This window comes from Anopheles stephensi, chromosome 3 (genome assembly GCF_013141755.1).
Source record: "Anopheles stephensi strain Indian chromosome 3, UCI_ANSTEP_V1.0, whole genome shotgun sequence".
Taxonomy (NCBI): domain Eukaryota; kingdom Metazoa; phylum Arthropoda; class Insecta; order Diptera; family Culicidae; genus Anopheles; species Anopheles stephensi.
Window position 1 is genome coordinate 34,983,689 of NC_050203.1, and position 20,397 is coordinate 35,004,085.

General features: G+C 42.6%; 3 protein-coding genes, 1 non-coding gene and 1 pseudogene across 6 annotated transcripts; 3 read left to right on the forward strand and 2 right to left on the reverse strand.

Moving 5' to 3' along the window:
• The first annotated feature begins 8,301 nt into the window (after positions 1–8,301).
• LOC118514914 lies at positions 8,302–8,420 on the forward strand (annotated as a pseudogene).
• Positions 8,421–8,649: 229 nt separating this feature from the next.
• On the forward strand, positions 8,650–8,768 carry LOC118514907. The gene has a single exon (XR_004906884.1). It is a non-coding gene; the product is annotated as a 5S ribosomal RNA (ribosomal RNA).
• A 1,603-nt stretch (positions 8,769–10,371) lies between these two features.
• LOC118509783 lies at positions 10,372–11,899 on the reverse strand. Its single transcript, XM_036050923.1, has 3 exons — positions 11,411–11,899; positions 11,159–11,335; positions 10,372–10,819 (listed from the first exon to the last, which is right to left on the reverse strand). The coding sequence occupies exons 1-3, from the start codon at positions 11,429–11,431 to the stop codon at positions 10,685–10,687; spliced, it is 333 nt and encodes a 110-aa protein (XP_035906816.1). The 5' UTR covers positions 11,432–11,899; the 3' UTR covers positions 10,372–10,684.
• Positions 11,900–13,995: 2,096 nt separating this feature from the next.
• LOC118509787 lies at positions 13,996–15,596 on the forward strand. The gene is made up of 3 exons (XM_036050931.1): positions 13,996–14,382; positions 15,101–15,186; positions 15,271–15,596. Exons 1-3 carry the CDS (start codon positions 14,353–14,355, stop codon positions 15,386–15,388), a joined length of 234 nt encoding a protein of 77 aa, XP_035906824.1. The 5' UTR covers positions 13,996–14,352; the 3' UTR covers positions 15,389–15,596.
• Positions 15,585–16,492, reverse strand: LOC118509786 (U6 snRNA-associated Sm-like protein LSm6). 3 transcript variants are annotated; one of them, XM_036050928.1, is made up of 3 exons: positions 16,363–16,492; positions 16,082–16,179; positions 15,585–15,778 (listed from the first exon to the last, which is right to left on the reverse strand). In XM_036050928.1, the coding sequence occupies exons 2-3, from the start codon at positions 16,170–16,172 to the stop codon at positions 15,630–15,632; spliced, it is 240 nt and encodes a 79-aa protein (XP_035906821.1). In that variant the 5' UTR covers positions 16,173–16,179; positions 16,363–16,492; the 3' UTR covers positions 15,585–15,629. The 3 variants fall into 3 exon arrangements, with proteins under 3 accessions (XP_035906821.1, XP_035906822.1, XP_035906823.1); XM_036050929.1 differs by having other exon boundaries at positions 16,082–16,195; positions 16,363–16,467; XM_036050930.1 differs by having other exon boundaries at positions 16,082–16,246; positions 16,363–16,467.
• Between the last annotated feature and the right edge of the window lie 3,905 nt (positions 16,493–20,397).

A 20,397-nucleotide genomic window follows, 5' to 3' on the forward strand; every position in this document is an offset into this window, starting at 1 on the left:
CTGCAAAATATAAATACAGTTACCGTAAACAACACAGTACACTTAAATAAGTTTTGCTCCGTTTTAATAGCGAAATATTCCTTTTAAGCAGGTTTAAATTGCTAGAAACTTCATAGAGGTACTTCCATGTACTCCATATTCTTTTTTACCCTGTCAGTATAGTCCAGCACACGTGTCTGTAGTGAACTAACGGGCGTATCAGTGATCATTTAAGTAGCTGCCGCATTTTCAGTTGTACTGGAGTTTTCTGCATCGCTCGTAGTGCGTACGATTCCCCTGAACAATATCCCAAACTTTTCATTGTTACCGTCAATTGATGTCAGGCTCTACTCCATCTGGGTCGTCGAAATACTACAACCAACCAGAAACTTCCTAATAAATTACTTAAATGAAAATTGCGCACCATCCACCTACCAACAGATATGAATCTAATTGAATGAGCTCGTGTACGACGATATGAAACTCAAAACAATTGACATATTTGACTCGCGAAACACATTTGACGCAACCACATACACAGGTTTAAAATGAAAAAATGAGACAAAATTGTGAGTCCGTCGTGCGTTGCGATTTTCATTACGCACAAACGAGGAAAACTGTAACAATTTCAATTACACACCACCCCGGCCACCCAATACGCTGCTGCCTTTCCCTGTTGCGCACCTGATTTTATGCTACCGCCCTATGAAAGGCGATGCGCGCTCCAGTGCGATACGGCACAACCGGGACGGAATTTCGCATGGAATGAATAACGCTTATTAAATTGCATACGTGCACACGACACACGAACGGATTTTCCGCTGCCAAGAGAAGGAGCCTTCTTCGGTGTAATAGCTAAATAGCGGTAAAAATATTGTCCCCATAATCGGTGTGCTGGAAAGGATTGCTCGATCCCAATGCAAAAGGCACTGCCTTCGGTGGATGTGCTGTACAAACCACGCTACAAGCCACATACACACACACACACACTCGTTTTGACTTCGGAGCATCGGCACCACCCCTTTGTAAGTCATCCATTGGCATCGTCTTACGAATTTTCTTCGGTATGTGTTTGGCCAGATTGAAGTCAATTCACTCAACACGGTTGTACATTATTGGAAATTTAATAATGTTTTCCCTGGCACAAGTTGGGCTTGAGGGGGGATTGCGAGAGGGAGCGAGAGAGAGCGAGAAATCGAATATATTGAAGGGAATTGAGTTTTCTTTTCAGCTGCAACCTTTTCCTCCAACAGTGAACTGGCTGGGAAAGTTAGTATACAGTGCGCTACTCGCAAAACGATGCACCAGTTTGTTTTATTTAAATTTAAAGTATTTCTTTTTCAATTCAAAATTGTTTTATACATGATTTTTCTATTATAATCAACATAACTTTTCCGATCCTCTACTTGTTTCTGTCCCTGTAAACACAGCGAAACAGAGCGTCGCAATCCGAAGAGCGCTACGAAGCGTTACATTTTCATGTTTCGTTGCGGTATCTTTGGCTGCGTGTGACTGCAGCATAAAATTTGATTAGAAAATTTAGTTTACTTTCACAGTAAGAAAGTAATCAAGAATCTTTTTATGGTTTTGTTTATGTGCATTGGTGCGAAGAGATTAATAAGACACGACCTTATCACTGCCTTAAAAAAAGGCTAAAAGCTTAGCAAACCAGCGGTGCATCAAGGTCTTTGGAGGCCCCGAGCCGAATGGAAGTTGAGACTCTTCTAATTGTGACTCGTTTGTGAGTAGACCAACAGTATTTCCCTCATCGACGACGTCCCTCAAACCGACAATGAGGGCCCGAGCGGTCGCTCCTTCCGCTCCTAGGATGTTCTGCCACTGTAACAAACAATATAACATACAACGAGTATGGTACGAAGGACGAGCGATCGCATTACGCCACCGGGTAAAGTAGCAATCCTATTAGCCAATACACTAGGCAAAGGACACCAAACAACAAAACTGAACGCAAGAACCGGCAACGAATTAATCCTAACATTTTGTTGGCTTTGTCTAAAACATCACGGTAGTGCTGATGAAAAGCTAGTACTAGCGGTCCTCCTTAGGGATTTCTATGTCCCTAATAGTAGTGCACTCTGGCAGTTGAGTCCCAAAGATGTTGTATTTGAAAACTACTGGGCTAACTGTTCTAAAGCACGACATTGACTCACATTTGTCGACACATAATTTCAAGGTCGTTATTTTTGCACCAGAACAAAGCGACTAGAAAATTGCGTTGCAAATAAAAACAACCGAAAACGCACTGGGCAGGACGAAACAGCCTAACATCAACAGCGTAGAGTTAGTGTTCCCGCCACGGCAATTGCAATTGTAACATCATTGATGAACATTGAAAATAGCAAAGGTCCCAAATTGCTGCCCTAATGGACACCAGAAGAACTCTCAAATTTGCATAAAGAGGCATAGAAGTTTATGATTATTGTAAACCACAAAATATAATATGTTTAAATTACAAAATAACTCAATTGTTTGCTTAAAAGTTTAAGAAGCTAATTAAATAAATTTCAAAAACTACACTTGCTCCCATTTCGTTCGGCACTGTATCGTACCGGTTCATCCGACCAATTGATCTGCCCCGAAGGTGCTACGAGCTGCTTACTTTTCTTTGGCGCTGCCAAGTGCTTCACTGCTCACTGCTCTCAGCATCGAAAGGACACCCTCGCAAGCCAACCCAATCCCAATCGCAGGGATACATATTGGGTGAAGTCAAATAAAAATTCAAAATTGAGTGAAATGAACCTTAAAAGCTTTGCTTCACCTCAAGGTATACTGAAGCGAATATGCAACTTCATAAGAATGCGAATCCTTCGCTATCGTCTTTTTAGCTCTTTTTTTTTCCTTATGCCACATTTTGTCTTCTTCCATTCCGGCGTCTTAACGGAAAGGCTTTGAAAAGCAGGGACCTGCGAATGACACAGCACTGAATAAACGGGCCCTGATCGGTTGGTCTGCACACCAGCAAACTCGAGAAGGTGGAAATTTTTAATAAAATAAAGATTTGCTACACCTTGCACCCAATGGCACATCACCAAACCGCCGGCCGGATAATCACCGGAAGTTGGAGCAGCTACGTGAAATAAAATCGTTATTCCAATAAGCCCAGCCCAGAGGATTAACCTGCCGGGCGATATAGCACTGCCAAGACGCTAACGCTTCCCACCGTACCCACCCATTTTTGTAACCTTTTGAATTCGATTATTTCTCTTTAATCTCTATCGAAAACCTTACACACCGGAGCAGCGCCGTGTGGCGGCTGTCATCCACCCCATCCACCGGGAAACCGACGGGTAGTAAGGGGCTCCGTTTATTCTACGGATTCGTCCCGCTTCTTTGCAAATAAATGAATCGAAATTTGACATTCATCTTGCTAGTTACGATGGGCCTGACGTTGGCAGGCGAGCAGCAACCCTTCGAGAATAGCTGTATCGTTTTGCACGGGAAGGAAATGTTTACCGGAAGGATCAGAAACCAATTTATGGTGAACAGTAATTTAATGACAGTTTTGAGTGACTGCACTAATATACACATACAGTGGCAGTGGCACAATTCTACGAAGCTAAACGCAATTGTGAGTGAAGATGAAAAGAAGCTTTAACTGATGAGGAATTTGAAGAATGTAGACTCTATTTTGTGATAGAACTTGAAGTGAAAATTAGCTTACAGGGTGTTCAATAAGCATTCAAAAAGCTATTTTTATCGTTATGTTTTGTCAGTTTTAGCTTCATGTTTAGGGTAACTGACTAATCATGTTCATGTTTAGTACTATCTGTCAGTACTGGAAGGTTGGCTGGACCAAGAACAAAGTTGAGAGAGAGAGAGAGTGCGGGCTCATTCCACAATAAACCACTCCCGATCCAGGATACCGCTACTACCCTGGACTTATCGATCAAGGCTGACCAAAAGATCATGACGAAGGACCCGGATTACAATCCGTACAAGAACCTTTAAAGGTTCACGAAGGAACGAATACTATAAAGAATCAGATGTTGGAAAGTGTCTCACTGATACTTTGAATGAGCGGGTCCGAGTAGTGTTCAAGTAGAAAAATGTGAAGATCAAGGTTCTGGAAAAGGCTGTGCAGCTTCATCTACACTAAGGGAAGGATCGTTAAAGCTTACAACATGACGGCACACCGGTGCATACGGTGAATGTCATCCAAGACTCGTGGTGCCCGTAGAATCTGGCTGATTTGCTTGATAAGACATTGTCTCGGCATCCTAGTGACTCTAGTCTCCTAGACCTTTATGCCAGGAGGCCAACTAGAACACTTAAAGCAGCTCATTTCCCTGATCTGACCCGGTTTGCTGAGAAACATTCTCAGCTCGTCATAAAGCACTAAAGAAGGATGTTCGCAGCAAATACGCCGTAAAGGTTCTCAATCATTAGATTCTCTTTCTTCTTTGACACTACAACTTCGATAGGTATCGGCCTGCCATTTCTGAATTTCTGTGACTTGATCTTACTCATGGTTAGACAACCAGTACAGTGTAAGGGGAGGCAGACTGAATGGGATATGATTCCCGGGCCTGCCATGTGAGGATCGGCGTTATTATCCCCTCGGCTACCGGCCTGGTCATACATAGTACTTTGATAAAAATGAATGAGATAAAATATCTTAATTTTTTTTTTCAAATACTTGTTTATGGCGTATACGATCTTATTGAAATTATAAATTTATATTTAAAAGTATTTTCCCCGCTTTATGGCATTTTTATGGTTATGTTCAATTGGAATTATATATCAACGTAAGGCGATACACTTAACCAGTAGGCACTTTACTGGCTGTTCGAGATTTCGGGGTGTTCATGTCCAAATGTTCGGACCATTCATTTATTCATTCATTCATTTAAAAAGTCTGATAAAATGGATTACTGCCTCAATGCAATGAAAACTAGAAAATGACTAGGATACTTCTCAGCGTGATGCAGAATAAATTCCTGCAAAACTGTAATAGTTTTTGAACATGTATCGTCTGAAGGCAATGTGATACCACCTCATTTTTCCCCAGGTGTTAGTCAAACCATGGATAACAAAGGAAGCCAATGGTAGCCCGTATGTATGGCACCAAGATTCGGACCCTTGCCAAACCTCTCCAGCAAATCAATAATAATTCTATAGAAGACTGTTTAAAAATAGATCAAGCATCTCTCCTTCTTCTTCCCTGGCACTATAACCTCGAGAGGTCTCGGCATGCCATTTCTGGCTTTCTGTGACTTAATGTTATCCGTAGTAAAGTAGTCAAACCTTGCGTACGGGAAGGCGGTCTGGTCTGGATGGGAATTGAACCCCGGTCCTGCCGTGTGACGACCGACGAAGTCATCGCCTCGGCCACCGGATCGAAACGTCCATACGATCAAGCCTACGTCCAATAATTAAAAAAAAACAGTTATTAAATTAAATTCCATCAGTTTTTGAGATCCTTTCGAAGAGTCCCAATTTCCGCAGCAGGATTGAAGCTGTAATCGATACTCTACTTGTGATTTTTTGGAAATTTATTAAATGTAATATATAAATAAATGATTTTTTTTACCCTTACTGTCAAATTCATCTAAAACATCCTATATAACAAACTATAGAAAGAAATACAATTATCACAAATATCACGATCATAGTCTGTCTTTATGATCTGTGAATTATTCTTCATTTAAATTAGCATTAATTTAAATAAACAATTATACTTAATCTATAAAATATGTTATTAAAATAGCCACAACTAGCCTTTGGAGATTTGATATAATTTAAGCCTTAACGCTTTTCTACTTAAACTATTAATATACAATTCCCATCTCCTTTCATCCCTTTATTGCGACTCATACTGACAAACGAGCGAACGCAGCGACGGGTCCAATTGCTATTGTCAACGGTGTTTACCACTATAAAACCCTTTTCTCTATTTTTTACACCCATTCCAGACTTGGTCCCTCCCTCTATCGTCTTTCTACCCCGCCTAGCTGCAGCCAACCCCCTTCAATCCTGCCAGCAAAACAAATAACTATGACTTCACCAGCCATTGAGGCAACATGATTGTTTATCTCATTTTATTCACACAATCATGCGCCCAATCTACTTTTCTGCACCATCGTGCAGTCCGCTTTGAAATGGATATGTTTTTGACAACTCACCCGGTAGCCCCCCCCCCTCCCCTCGCTCAACTATCATGCTCCCCGGCACATCGATGTCCTGCTGATTTTTCCATTATTTTTTATTATTATCATCAGTTTGTTAATTGAAAAACTTTCGACTTTACAGTGTTTTTTTGCCAGCCTTTGCTTGCCTGCTTTAGCTCAGCGCACAGTACATGCATTAATGTGCTAGTGAGGTAGGAATTTTTCATCGGAAGCAGACACTCGAGCTCGGCCGCATCCAGAGCGCATCCCTATCCGGTGGTGGTTTAATAAGCCGGTTAGTTTGAAAAACCCACCGCCATCGCCGTAATTATCCACAGTCAGTTCCGAGTGGCAGTAACGGTGAACAGGTGCAAAGAGGGGGCATCAAATTATCCTTTGTGTGCGTGTGTCAGGAAAACAAATCGCAACGACACAGCCCGGCATTGTAATACCGTCTTCAGCAAATGGCCTGATATCTACATAAATTAAACCACATCATCCTTATGCCCATAATTCCAGGCTCTGAGGGGGACGGAGGGGGGGGACTCAAGATTGCTGCTAAATGTCAACCGGTTTCCGCCTAACCTGCGGGATCGCCGGGTGGTGAAAGAAGATTGCTAGTCAACCAGCCAGCCAGCCAGCCCCCGTATCATGATGGCCGCCCTGGCATCGATATCACCCAGTAATATGGTCGTCTTCGGGGGACGGTCTTTGTCGTTGCCGTAGTCGTCATCCTTCGCGTCATTCGCATAATAACTTAAGCAATTTAATTTCTTTTGTTCTCTCTTCCAACCGCTTCCCCGGTGCGGCCATCCGGGAGGGGTTGTGGGAGGCTGCCAACCAGACACACCAGCAGGGCAGCACGGTCAAAAGTGCCTAACCTCCGGTACAGAAAAAAAAAGAGGACACTGTCGCAAAGCTAGCGAAATAATCTCCTCCCCTCAATGGGGAAGACAATTTTTCACATTTTCTTTTCAGGTCGGCACATCCGGTTGACAGTGCGGGGAAAAGCGAGTGGGGACCCGAGGCACCCGGGCAGGTCTTTTTGTGTGTCTCCCAGTGGTTCCGGCACGATGGATCTGCCCCGTAAAGGATCTTTGTTTTTCGCACCGAGAGGCTTGGCGGAAGGCACCCAATTGCCAGTGCAGCCATGCGGGACAGGGTCCTTACGACGACGGCGTAACGGAACCACTTTTGCCTTTTTCCCACCCACTGCCTGCCGGCCGGTGGAAATGTTTCATTTTCATTTATTTATTGACCCAGAGCGAGCAAGCACGGCAATTACGCTAACCTTTTTGGTCGATTTTCCTGATGAGGTTATTTATGAATTCTCATCTAGCCGAACGACGGAAACGGTGTAGAGCGCAGCGAAACGGGAAACTGTTGAAATTTACCCTCATTTTACACTCAATTTTTCCTCAAAAGTTATTAATTTCTACCATTCGCTGCTACTTGTGGCTCCCTCCCTGTCCAAAGTAGCGCCACCAATTGCGGAAGGACAGTTTCAGTCGGGTTAGCGTTGAAGTGCTCCATCCATCCATCCGGGGGCCGACCGAACGGAAACGCTTTGTTGGTACAGATTGCCATTTTACAGAATCCACTTACACCTACCTGCGATAGTACGGTTGTTTCCTAGTGGGTGGTAGCGATGATTGCATGGACCTGGATGCGGAAGGTGCACATAGTTGATTCCGCACATAGTTTCGCATGAATTAGTTGCGAGTCCTTTGTAATGGATTTCAATTAGTGCTCCAGCAATCATCCGAAGTAGTTGACAGGTTTGTAATATTCTTCCTTTCAATTGCGTCCTTTTTTGGGGGGAGAACGATGTATGGAGCTGCGCAACAGTCAATCCACGTTTCGAAGATTAGTTTTCTAATGCGGTCCAAAAGAAACAAAAGAATTAATAATTTACTTAAGAAGTAATGTTGGTACCAGCTGTGGCGTAACGATTTCTTAATAACGTAAAGAATTAGGAATAAAGTAACGATTTCCTTCATAACAAAGCGCCATCTATTGACGACAAAAATCCACATTAAATAATTTGATTTAAATCGACAAATGATCTAACATATTGAATAAAACCCTTTCTTAAATAAGAGACTTAAAAATAAAATAAATGATTCAACTTTATAAAAACAAATATACTTAACAAATCACGTATTGCGAAACTTCTGAACTCATCAAGATTGACAAAGATGATCATACCATGTTGAAAACACCGGTTCTCGTCCGATCACCGAGATTAAGCAACATTGGCCATAGCTAGTACTTAGGTAGGTAGCTACTTGGGAAAACTTTGTGTCGTTGGCATCTCCTCCATTTTATGTGCTTGACCAGTCTACTAGATGCGTGTCTAGGATGCATAACGAACTCATTTCCGCATTAGTTGTTTCTCTTAGTGAACGTTTTCTACTTGAAGAAATCAGAGAGTGCGTTAAAAAATGCTCAAATCTTCTTTTTCCTGTATTTTGCATCCTTCGAGAATCCGAAATGCTCAGACGACGGTGGTTCTTGATGTGTGCAAGCGTCGACAACCCATGCCAATGACCATACCATGTTGAAAACACCGGTTCTCGTCCGATCACCGAAGTTAAGCAACATTGGGCATGGCTAGTATTTAGGTAGGTAACTACTTGGGAAAACCATGTGCCGTTGGCAATTTAAATCCGTTTTTGACGATGTTTAACTAGTGTTTAATTTCAGATGTAATTATTATCTTGAATTTAATTTTTTATTTCCACAACTGGAGGTGTTCTCAATCTTTTTCTGGATGTGGAAGGGGCTGTTATTCGTCATCGAGCTCAGTATAACGTTCATATTGGGATTTTATTTCAGCATTAAATTGCATAACCTTAGGCTAATATCTTACGTTTTCATCGACCTAAACCAAGCCTTGCGCCCAAATCTATGCAAAGTTATGTTAAGCTGAGTTAACATCGATCATGCATGGTGCAGCCAAAGCCAATGTTGTTTTTTTTTTTAATTCAAATAACTGCTTACTTATTCGACGTAGCAAAGCAGAATCTTAAGTCATTTTTAGTTTATTTTGATTATTTATAGAATAGGCAACAATGATAATTATAGAAAATTTTATGGCTTCCTCAATTCCATATCTAAGCTAAACGTACGCGATTCCCGAGCTGTTGAGTTGAAAGAGGAAACTTCATCGTTGATAGAAATAAATATATTTCATGAACATCTCCACTGATATTTTTTTATAAATGAGTAAGCCCATCCCAATATCGTCACCCACCGACGAACATGTTCCGATTCGCAGGTCAAGCAGGTTAATTCGATGATGCCTGAAGAATACTTTCACTAGGCACACATTCACGCGACCCATTCCTTGCGTTTCCGCTCAGCAGCTTGATCTCGATTTAACGGGAAAAGCAAACAGAAAATAAAATTAATTATTCTATAAAATAAAACTGCTGCAAATGATGTTTTTTTTTGCAACCACCAAATAAAATCCACGACCCCACGAGGTCCTTTGATCCTTACGTTGCGTATCCTGCACGCCCCTTTGCAGACTCCGGGCTCCACTGTCCCAGAGGGATTGGAGATGATTGGTGTGCAATTTATTTAGTTTTGGCCAGAATTTCCCCGACCGAAATTATCCCCGCTCCGATTTTCACGTCTCCCAGTGCTATCGCTTTTCATCGCGAGACGCCATTTTCCGTCTCCCAGAGGCAAACCCCTTTCTAGCTACGTTCTTCTAGGTGATGTTCCGGTTCCGTTCGCGGTCGAGAGCCCAGGATCCGTGTTCGTGGCTGCGAGGAGATTTTTTAAACTTTCTCCAATCTGTTTGATTTTGGTGGCCGCTTGTCGGTGACGATGAGCACCCGCTTTCGATGACACTACCCGCTTCGCTCGAACCGACCAGATGATAGCGCTAAAAAAGACGATAGGTAGAAGGTAGAATTTAATTAAAATTTGTTTTAGCGCTCTCTCCCCCTCTGCCACTCTGTTTGCCGTCGGTTGGCTTTTTCACCTCGGCACACTGCGGTTGGATCGATGGTTCGGGTCCTACCGAGCACCTCGAACCTCGAAGCAGTTCCATGGGTTTGGGTAAATTTAAAATTAACTTAATGCTTCACTTCAAGCCAGATTAATTGCTCCAGTGCTGAAGAGTCGGTTTGCACTATTTGCACTCTGACCCGGCAGCGATGTTGGGACAGTACGCACTTCATTAATTTCTCGCTGTCCTTACTTATTGGATCTTTTTCTCGTTTTATAATGTTGAAAATAATGTAAAACAACGTTAAACGGAAGGAGGTCGTTTTATTTATAGTTGTTCTTTGTAGCTAAAAATTGTTCTTTAAACAGAAAAATATTCTCTCTCTCTCTCTATGTATCTATCTCCCTCAGTTTACTTAATCCAATCTGTACAGAAAATAAAACCCCCATTTACTAGCTACTATTCTGTAACGGCCTTGTGAAAAGCTGAAGCGTGCAGCGTGCACAAATCGCACCACAACGCGGCACCAAGTGCCGTCCCTACGTAAGCGCTTTTCAAACCTGTGGCCTTCACTTAAGATTGATTTTTTTTGTTTGACTCCAATAGTGGACTCCTTCTAAGGCTGCAGGTAGTTGAGACCCTGCAGATGTCCCTCGTCGCGATGCCGCTGGTACGCAAGCCGTTCGTGGTGTTTCCCATCGATGCCAAGACCGAGCCGTTCGATCACTTTTTCGCCACGGTATCCATGAAGCTGAAAGTAGGGGGGAGGGGGGAAAACGATTGGATGATAATAATGTAGCCGTCAAGCTTAGCCACACTTTGTCGTTTAATTACATAGAGTTAATGAAAATTTGCAAGCAAACTGCGCATAAATTGTCGTCTCTCGCTACGATCTTCGCTCGTCACTACAAGTCTGATCATCACTAACTACCACAAACTGGTAGTGTAAATGTGGTTTCTTACGCAAGATACACACACAGACGCGCATGATGCAGGTGATCATTCCGGCACCACAACCTGATCCACTTTAAATCAAGTTTGCTAGTTGCATTCACTAAGCATCTGCCTATCTTATCTCCTCACTACTAACCTCATAGTATAGCTCTCGTCGCTTTTTGCTGATCTCCGGATCGAAGTCATACTCCTCCGTTTTGTGTATCAGCGGAATGCCAGCGACGTTGTTTTGGACGAAATCGGTCAGCAGCCTCACGACGGTTGCCTCAACACGCTGCTGACCCACCGAAGCCAATAGAATGACTATGCAGATCTGTGTAATAAATTCGAAAAAACCACCGGATTAACACACCTTCGGCAATCGCAAACCAGCTTGTAACACACTTACAACAAGGGCCGCTTTGGACATGGTAAGAGACTACACCGAACACACGCTAGCCGCTAGTTAAACCATACACACAGAACAGAAGGTTCGTACTGCCACCCCGAACCGTTTCTTGCCGACCGTACGCCGATGCCGGAATCTTAGTTCAGTGCTCCCACCCAGCGCTTGGCGAGCTCCACGCACGCTAGTAGTAGATGGTGGAAAAATCCACCCCAACAGACACTAAGCTTCACTCTCGCTTGTTCTCAGGCTGTAATGCAACTTGCCACACACACGCGCACACACCCGAGTTGCATCGAAACCGGTCGTTCGGATTGGAAAACCCTCTGTACGTTCGCTTTCCTGCTCGTACGAGGAAATTCATCGACACCGACAGTTTTCCTCAAAAATCTACTTCCCGAAGCAGGTAATTGTGGCATACGCGGAACGCAGTCCGTCTTACTGCTTTTGGAAGGAAAGCCGAGCGACCCGCTCCACGCTACGGTTCGGTTGATTGTGGGGCAGACGCGATTAAATCATCTACGGCAGCCGTAACATGTACGGGCGGCCCCAGCAATGCCCATCAAAGAGGATGAGTAACGAAAAAAGAGGCAAACCTTCAGCAAGCAAGCAAGCCGAATCTATTTGCGGGACACTCGATCGAAGGCTTGGGGCCCATAGGTGACCTACACTCTCTGTGGCTTCGAGTGCGTTGATCGCAATTGAACATTTGACCCAATTTTTGGCGATCACAAAAGATGGAAGATTTGGCTTTTATGGAGGGAATTGATGTCGATAAGAAGCATTTTCGGTCGGTAAGTGTTGGTGAGCCGAAAATCACACACACATTTTATTTATGAAGCAGTCACACGTGAATTAAACGGAGTTGTTTTCGTAGAAACAATTAATTAAACAAGCCATAAACACAACTTTACATTTTTAATATTACTACTTTAATGGTGAGTGAATTTTGGGATCAAATAATTAAATCATCCACTTCCAATTGCCCCTTCACCGATGAGGCAATTGGATTTCGACCCCCTTCGTACAACCCTGAATCCCCAACCCTATGATCGCACGTCGCATGTGATCTGTGTCACGAGCACACAAACCGATGCCCTCCCTTAAAACTGGCTTCACACTTCCTTAAACTTAAGCTCTGCACCGTCTGCACCTAACCAGTCCGCCCGTTTAGTGCCCGGTGTAAATGATGATGATGACGATGATTCGGATGATTAATTGTTTGACATTCAGCTGCAGGAGACCGTGTGTATGTGTGCAGAACAACAACAAAAAACTTAGTAAAACGATCGTCGCCTCTTTTGGTCGTGCAAGGCCTGAAAGCTATTTACTCTCCAAGTAAACCGCAAAAGGCTCGTCAGTAAATTTGGTTGACTTAAAGCATTCGTTATTGGAGCCTTTATCAGCTTACCCGGACTAGCCCGGACTTTGAAGCAATTCGAGTCCTCCAAAAATGTTGAATCGTTAATTGCGCTCACTTGATGCTTGGAACAATCACCCGCATAGCTAACCTTCACCTGACGTGAGCTCAGCCTCCAAAAAGAATGATGGTGATGGAGCAGAAGAAACGATCATACGCTGATCACCGCACGTGCGTAAGCTACGTACGTAGGGGGACATCTCGTTTTTTATAGGTCTCAAGAGTTTTTTTTTATCATCAAGAGCGCGACTTTACGGAAGGAATGTCCCACTGACACAAGTCAGCCCGAGCGCGAGGTTCGTCGCCTGTTCGTACGATCAAGTCTTTCGTAGCGCTCGCACTTGATCGCTAGACGTGTTGGGCTGTGCGGCCGTCGTAACAAAAGTGCAATTGCATTTTTGCTGTCGATGCCTGAGTGGTGTAGCTTACACTCTCGATACAAGCGGACCGTGCTAGGGTTGCTGGTGTGATAACATGAGATGCCGAAGAGCGATCGAAAAACACACACACACACACAAACACGCACCGTGGAAGGAAGGCATTGGTCTATGTTTGAGTGTTTTAGTTCGGCGATCGCTTCGTGCCGTGTAGTACGCACTGGCATCAATTCCTACTTTCACTTTCCGCCCCTTGCTTTTCCCGTTTTGGATGGAAAAACGGTTTACTGATATTTTTTCTCGATCGGCAGCATTGCTTCCGGCCTATGAGCTGTTGGGGGGTAGTGTTTTGGAACATCGGAAAGGAATTTTACTTTACAATAACCTTTTTTTTAAATATATAAAATTAATGATTTCAAAACTTGGCCACACTATGGGATGAATTTGGTCATATTAAGTTTATTCAAAAAATGTTATTTATTATTATTATATTTCAATAAGCTGTAATCAAATTCTCTTAAAAAATGGGTTTTTTTAGGATTTCTTTTAAACTCTTGTTTAAAAATAATTTACATAAAACTAAACAAAACTGTCTTTGGTGGATCGATTAAACGATCTTCAGCTGTACCGTTCGTGACGATCGTGTAGCACGAATCCAACCCCTCCAAGATCTCGCAGGGTGGCAGCAAAACCGAAAGTACCACGCACACGACACGAGTCCCCCCCAGCTGCGTCCCACCTGACGTGCAATGCGCGACCACCCTTGGGAGCGACCCGAACCACCGACGGTACTTCAAGACGATCGCTCAGTTTCTGGTGGGAAGCCTTACGTGCCGGACGGTTGCTGTTCGACGCACCCTCAAACCGTTGCTTAAATTGCGTGTCGAAAAAAAAAACCGTGTGACCTACACCTCGGGCGTTGTTTGTGTGCGAGTAAGAGTAAGTGCGAAGGTTGCTGGTCCTAGAAAACCGTGAGCCCATCCTCACCGTGCGGTTGTGTGGTTGTAAATCTTCCAATTTCAAAGTGCAAAAAAGTGCGAAGCGGGAAGGCTACGGTACGGTACCGACCGAATTGAATAACTGTTTCGTGCGCCCCCGGGAACCGAAAATTGTTTCGCGCAAAAAACAAAAAGCCAGCCACCACAAAAATGCATAAGTGTGTTGCATTATGCTTTACGGTACGTATGGGCAAAGGCGAAAATACACGAGGAGAAATTAACGAACCGTATACAGGCGACTGAGGTATCTCAGTTGAACTGGGTCCCGGGAAAGTGTTACGCCCCGGGTGAGCGATCACCAGCGGGCTGTAGAAAGTGGCCGAATATTCCAGAACGGGGACAACAGTTCGACAAAACAAAGCTGGCCGCTAGGTTCAAAACAGCCGTTGGAATTGGAGGGAACCGAACCGTTCACGGTACGATCAGATCAGTTCGGTAGTCAGCTCGCGATGTGAACCTGCCGTGCTGCACGTTTGCAGATTTCCTTGAACGATTGTGATGCTCGCTCCCCACCATCGCCGAACCGATCGCTGTTGCATAACCACGTGTAATGCGGTTCGAGGGCGGTAGTAAGGCGCACCCGAGAGCTCGAGAGCGACTATTTGTGTTTTGATGAAGTAAGGCTGGGGGCTATTTGAGGCGCCTGTATTTGTTGCTTGTGACCTTTACGGTTTTGATGCAATATTTGTGTAAAACTTTGCAAGACGTTTAAATTTACGTACTAAAAGCTATTGCACGGGATAGATTTACTCAAGAAGCAGAATATGGACCTGTCTGCAAAATATTCCTTTGTAGGTTTAACAATCAACTCTAATTTCAATCAGTTGATAAATCGCTATTGGGATTTGATATTTTAAAAGAAAAATTCGTTTAACTATCCATCGTCTTTACCTTCCAGATACTGGCCCTTGTGCTAGCAGTGCTTCTCCCAGCCGCACAAGCTACTCTACAACCAAAAGCGCCTAATTTTCAATATTTCGAAAGGTAAGAAAGGTTTATCTATTATTAAAAGCAACTATCTGATGGATAAAATGTCTAATTACTATCTTCATCTTCTTCGTCTCACAGGCCAAAGTACAGGTACCCGTACTACGATGAAAACGGAAAAGGAAAACTACTCTACGGCTACGGCGGACCGGAACTGTATCAATACAAAAGCTTCTCGCCTTTGGATGGTATTCACTGAGCCCAGCCGGTGGTTATCGTTAAGTTGATGGTGTTATATCGCATTAGTCCGCGATTGTTACACACTACGCTTGAACATTGTTTCGTTTGGATAAGCATAATGATCACGGTTACAAGTTATCGCTAAAGCTGTGGTGTGAGGGGGATTGATGAGTTAGGATGTTAAAGTAATGTGTTACCAAATAATAAAACCGTCGTTTTTACAATGATTCGCGTTTTATTATTAACAGCAGTAGCTCGTACTACACTCTTCTCTTCTGCGTTGAAATGTACAGTACATTGTTTCCGCGGATGAAGGCGTCACCGTATTTGTTCTTCAGTTGCCCGTTCACGTACTCTTCCGTTTGGTCCAGCGCAATGTTCATGTATCCGTCCAGGCAGGCAAGAACACCTTTATACGGAAAGAAATTAGGTTTTAGTCAACAAGCTATCTATTATGTTTGCTCTACAATCTATAAAGGAGTTCCCAATCCCCTCCGCCACCAGACTGCCCCAGAACAAGTTATCTTCTCCTTTGGCACTACAACCTAGAGAAACGATCTCGGCCAGCCATTTCTGGCTTTCCTTGACTTGATGTTACCCGTTGCCGGATAGCCAGTCCGGCTTAGCGGAAAGCTCTCAGGATGAGATTTGATCCCCGGTCTTGCTAACAAGTGGCAGGAGTGGCTCAAAAATGCCGCCCCCATTTACTTACCTCTGTAATCGACTCCACTGTTCAGTTTAACGACAACGGGACGGCCATGAATCTGGTTAATGAATTGGGATAGTGCTTCCTTACGAGACATTCTGAATCTGTGAAATGGACGAACTGAGCTTTAGTTGAATGCTGTGCAGCCGACAACAGTCGGAGGCGCAGACACTGAGTTAAACACCAAAATCGAATCGAAAAATTAACATTATTAACTATTCGAACTCGTTATTTCAATGGCGTTAGTTACAATTCTTCTTTAATCAGATACAAGACACAATTCTTACCTTTTTATGACGAATTACAACGAGATGCTGCTAATTTTCGTTCGCAAAGTGCGGCCTTTTGCTGTTTATTGTAAACAGAGGAACAATCGCCGGTAAAAAGGTAAAATAGAGTCCCAAACAAAGATTTGACAGTTCGAAAATGGTCAGGTCTATTGCACACGCGCTGCGTGTTTTGTCAATCGGAGGGGGGATGTTTGTTTACATTTTGCATTTGGATTGTTATTGTGCAGGGAAGTGATCGTTTATTTTCCTCGACCTTTTTTAAGATTTATGACTAATTATGCGCCTTTATTGGTTGCTGTTTGGAATTATTTCAGTTATATTCTACGATACGTTAATGATACGTCGCATACATTTAGTGAAAACGTGTTTGGGCTGCGCGTAGACACTTTGCTGATTTGCTGCGTACCGGTTCAACTCCCGGTCGGATGTTTGTTACCGGAGGATGCAGAGGTGTCTGTTTAAAGCAACAGTGGCCGCACCGTAACCAGCGCTAGCATCTATGACGATGCGCCTTAACAGCCGGCAATTCTATCAGTATGCGTTTCATACTGGTGTACTGGTGGTACAATGTGCAACCGAATTCTTTCCATCGCCGGAAGCAGCAGCATCCCGTTGGATGTTTGTCCCCGGATTATGGAGCAGTATAGGTTAGCTCCTAGATGTTTCTTACCTTTGGCTAAACCGGAGAAGAGCCCCTGTTCTATATTAAAAGGAATCGCTGTGCTGTCGACATGTGCACCATATCATACCATTGTATGATTGTGCACTTGCATGCAGACAAAATTTGTGTTGATAAATATCGTGATAAATGTGATTAATCAGTAATAAAAGATGTGATCGTACACCTAACGCGGTCGTGTTTTAAACATATTTTAATGTGAGACATCCGAAACCGTTTTGGTAATTAGACTCTAGTGGATCCGAGTGTGTTGTATTCTTTAACTTTTTAACGGATGTAACGTTATGCAATCACCGGAAAGGATCGGCGGAAGGCTATCATACAGAAAATTACGTACGATATTCATATATCTGTCCTGCTTTACAAGCCGTCTACCATGCTGATCGATTTCCTTGCAAGCTGGGCAGGTCATTCTATTTTAACATTACAGGATCGCAGTCTAACACATGGCGGTAGGTACCGGCTGCGTTAAGGTAAAAGGTTCGTGCCCTCGTCTCTGATTCTACTGGAATTTCGAACCGTTTAGCAGTTCGTGCGTTAATTAAACGGACCGGCTAGCTTACTGGCTCAACAACTGGCGCCTAACAGTGGACCTTGTGCTTGCTGAACAGTAGCTCATAGTTGAATAAGACGGACAGCCTGTCTTTATACATCATACATCAGACTCATAGTTGAATAAGACGGACAGCCTGTCTTTATACATCAGACTCGTAATCATTTCTTTCCATCCATCCGAAGAAAAAGTAAAAATTTTATCAAAAATTGAATATAGAAGTCGTTTCTGAACTTTCAAAAATATTTTTTTCATGCTCACCTTCCTGATCTAGTAACCAACTTCCGCACCTAGGCAGCACCTCTTGGAATAAAGACAAACAATGCCACTTCATACGTTTATCAGATTTTTTCAATATCCACCAATGCAGTGTAGTCATGAAAACTGATGAGACATTATAGAAATGAAATGATAAAATAAGGTTTTATTCGAACACATAAGTGTTAGCAAACTGAAATGAAACTTTGGATGGTCTATTGAATTGAACTTTGGTTTTTCTAGTTCTCGATTTAAATTGAAAGTCTATCTATTTACCACGGTTTATTGTAATGGTTGCTTGTTTAAAAAAGAAGCAAACAATTGAACTTTAATTGAATGCAGACGTATAACATTAAATAGAAGCGCATAAATGATCTCTGCTGTATTTCTTTTATTTTTCGAACCTCACTAGCATTTATTCCCAATCTGCTCGTTAAAGGATCTTGCTACACGTGCCGGCTTCTATTAAATTCCGGCACTATGTTAAATCGTTCAATGCTTTTTTTTGGTTTATTGCACAAAAAACTACTCGAGTGCTCAATACATTAACTGTTGCGAACGCGACAAAATAAAATTGAGCTAAACTGACAGGCATGTAAGAGTTAGATGAAAAACTTTAAATAACTAAATATCTTTGTTTAGGATAAATTATCACCGGCAAATATTATTTTAGGAAAAAACCCTAAACTAACAGAGCGACAAGATTATGATGCGTTATCGGAAATATCTCGAAAAAGGGACAAATCTCGACGTATGGTAATCGTAAACTCAGGCCTTGTAATAAAATACGAAAGTGAAGAACACAGGCCGAAAAGGGTTAACGCTAGAACCCAACGCATACGTTATCGTTGCGCGATTAGTTTCACGAAAAAAGGACCTGCGCGAAGATCAAGGCACGGTCGTAAGGCAGTGAAGGAAAGACCAACTTGATGAATAAACAAACGACGCGCAGGCAATAAGCAATAGTAAAATAGGCATACGCATCTGAACCACGGAAGCACGATGCATTACCCGTGGTCATAAAAGATAAATAAATAGGAGCGTAGGTCATACGATCTCCTACACTAGCCGACGTCAGGCAGGTATCAAACGCATCGGCATACCGAGTTAGGATAAAAGAGATCGATGTAATGCTTTTTCATGCTCTTTTCCCATAGAATTTTAGTATATAAGACAGGATTTTTTAAGAATAAAATCGACTTGTAATCCAGACCTCAACGAAGAAACTTGTGTTTCATTGTTTGGGTATCCATACAGAATCGGGTAAGTTTCACCTTTGCCTTCCCTCCGGAAATTGGTTACGCACTTTGGTGTCTCCCCACTCCGTCGGAAGAATTAGGCGAAATAAGCCAAGCAAGAACCACGGTTAGATACTTCTCCAGGTTATCCAGGAAAAAAGGTTAATCGTCTGATCGAGCTACGGCATTCCCGTTGTCCACGCCGAGTTAGTGAAGTGCGAGTCCGCCGCTAAAAACTTCTCTTGGTTTTCCAGGAAAAAAGGTTAGCCGCCTGATTCAAGCAACTCTGACAAGGCCAGGAATCTGCGCGGAGATCTCCGAATCGACCATTCCTTCGCATGGTCGGTTCAACAACGGTTCGTTATCGAACTAACATTAACATTATTCCAATGCGTTGATGTTCTACATACATATGCCAACTGTTGATCAAAGAGTCCAAAATATTACCCAGTATGTAAAATAAATTGTAAGATATTTAAGTAACAAAACTTGTTTTTATATTCATGTACAACGGCCCCGCCGTAATGCTACAAAACGATAATCTTATCTAGTAAAAATAAAATTAGCAATACTTCACTGGCAACTCATGGTTTCATAATATAGCATAGGTTAATTATGTCAAAATCGATGTTTGTTTAATTTTTATTTTACAGATACAATATCTTTATTAATTAATTTATCCTGATATAGAACCAGAGTCACAATAGCGGGCTCATGCTGTTACTAAGTTACATCAACGTTCTCACCATCATTCTACCAATGGGATGTACAGCCGAAAGTGACGCCAGTTGGGTCCGACCAAAAAGCAAGTTATAAATTTTTATTAAAGCATGAAACATCGTCCTGAATAACTAAATCATTTAAATTTTATGAAACATTACGTTTCATAAATGTTTAAAGCAAAAGAAAAACTATTCCAAGTAATTTTTGTTCCAATTTTTGTGAAACCAAATCAACACATATGTACGCTCCAAAAAGTGGAATGCGAATGGTCTGATGTTTCTAACATATGAAATGTCATGAAAGATTTTTATCCAAAGCCTTCTCAGTCGTGTTTATTCGTCGCGTATCATTCAGCCACGTGTTTACTGAGAATTTTCTGAAAGTATTTTCATACTAAATGTTAATGGCTAATCCAACCTTTTCTTCTTGCGGCAAAAGGCGCTTCCGGGTGATGTGAAAGATATTCATTAACAAATTCTACTTTTTCAAACATTTACTGCTAGGTGTGTTGTAGCTCTGTTATTCTTAATTCTTGGGTATAGCTTGGTTGCAATTCATTATGGCTATGAGACGAATTTTTT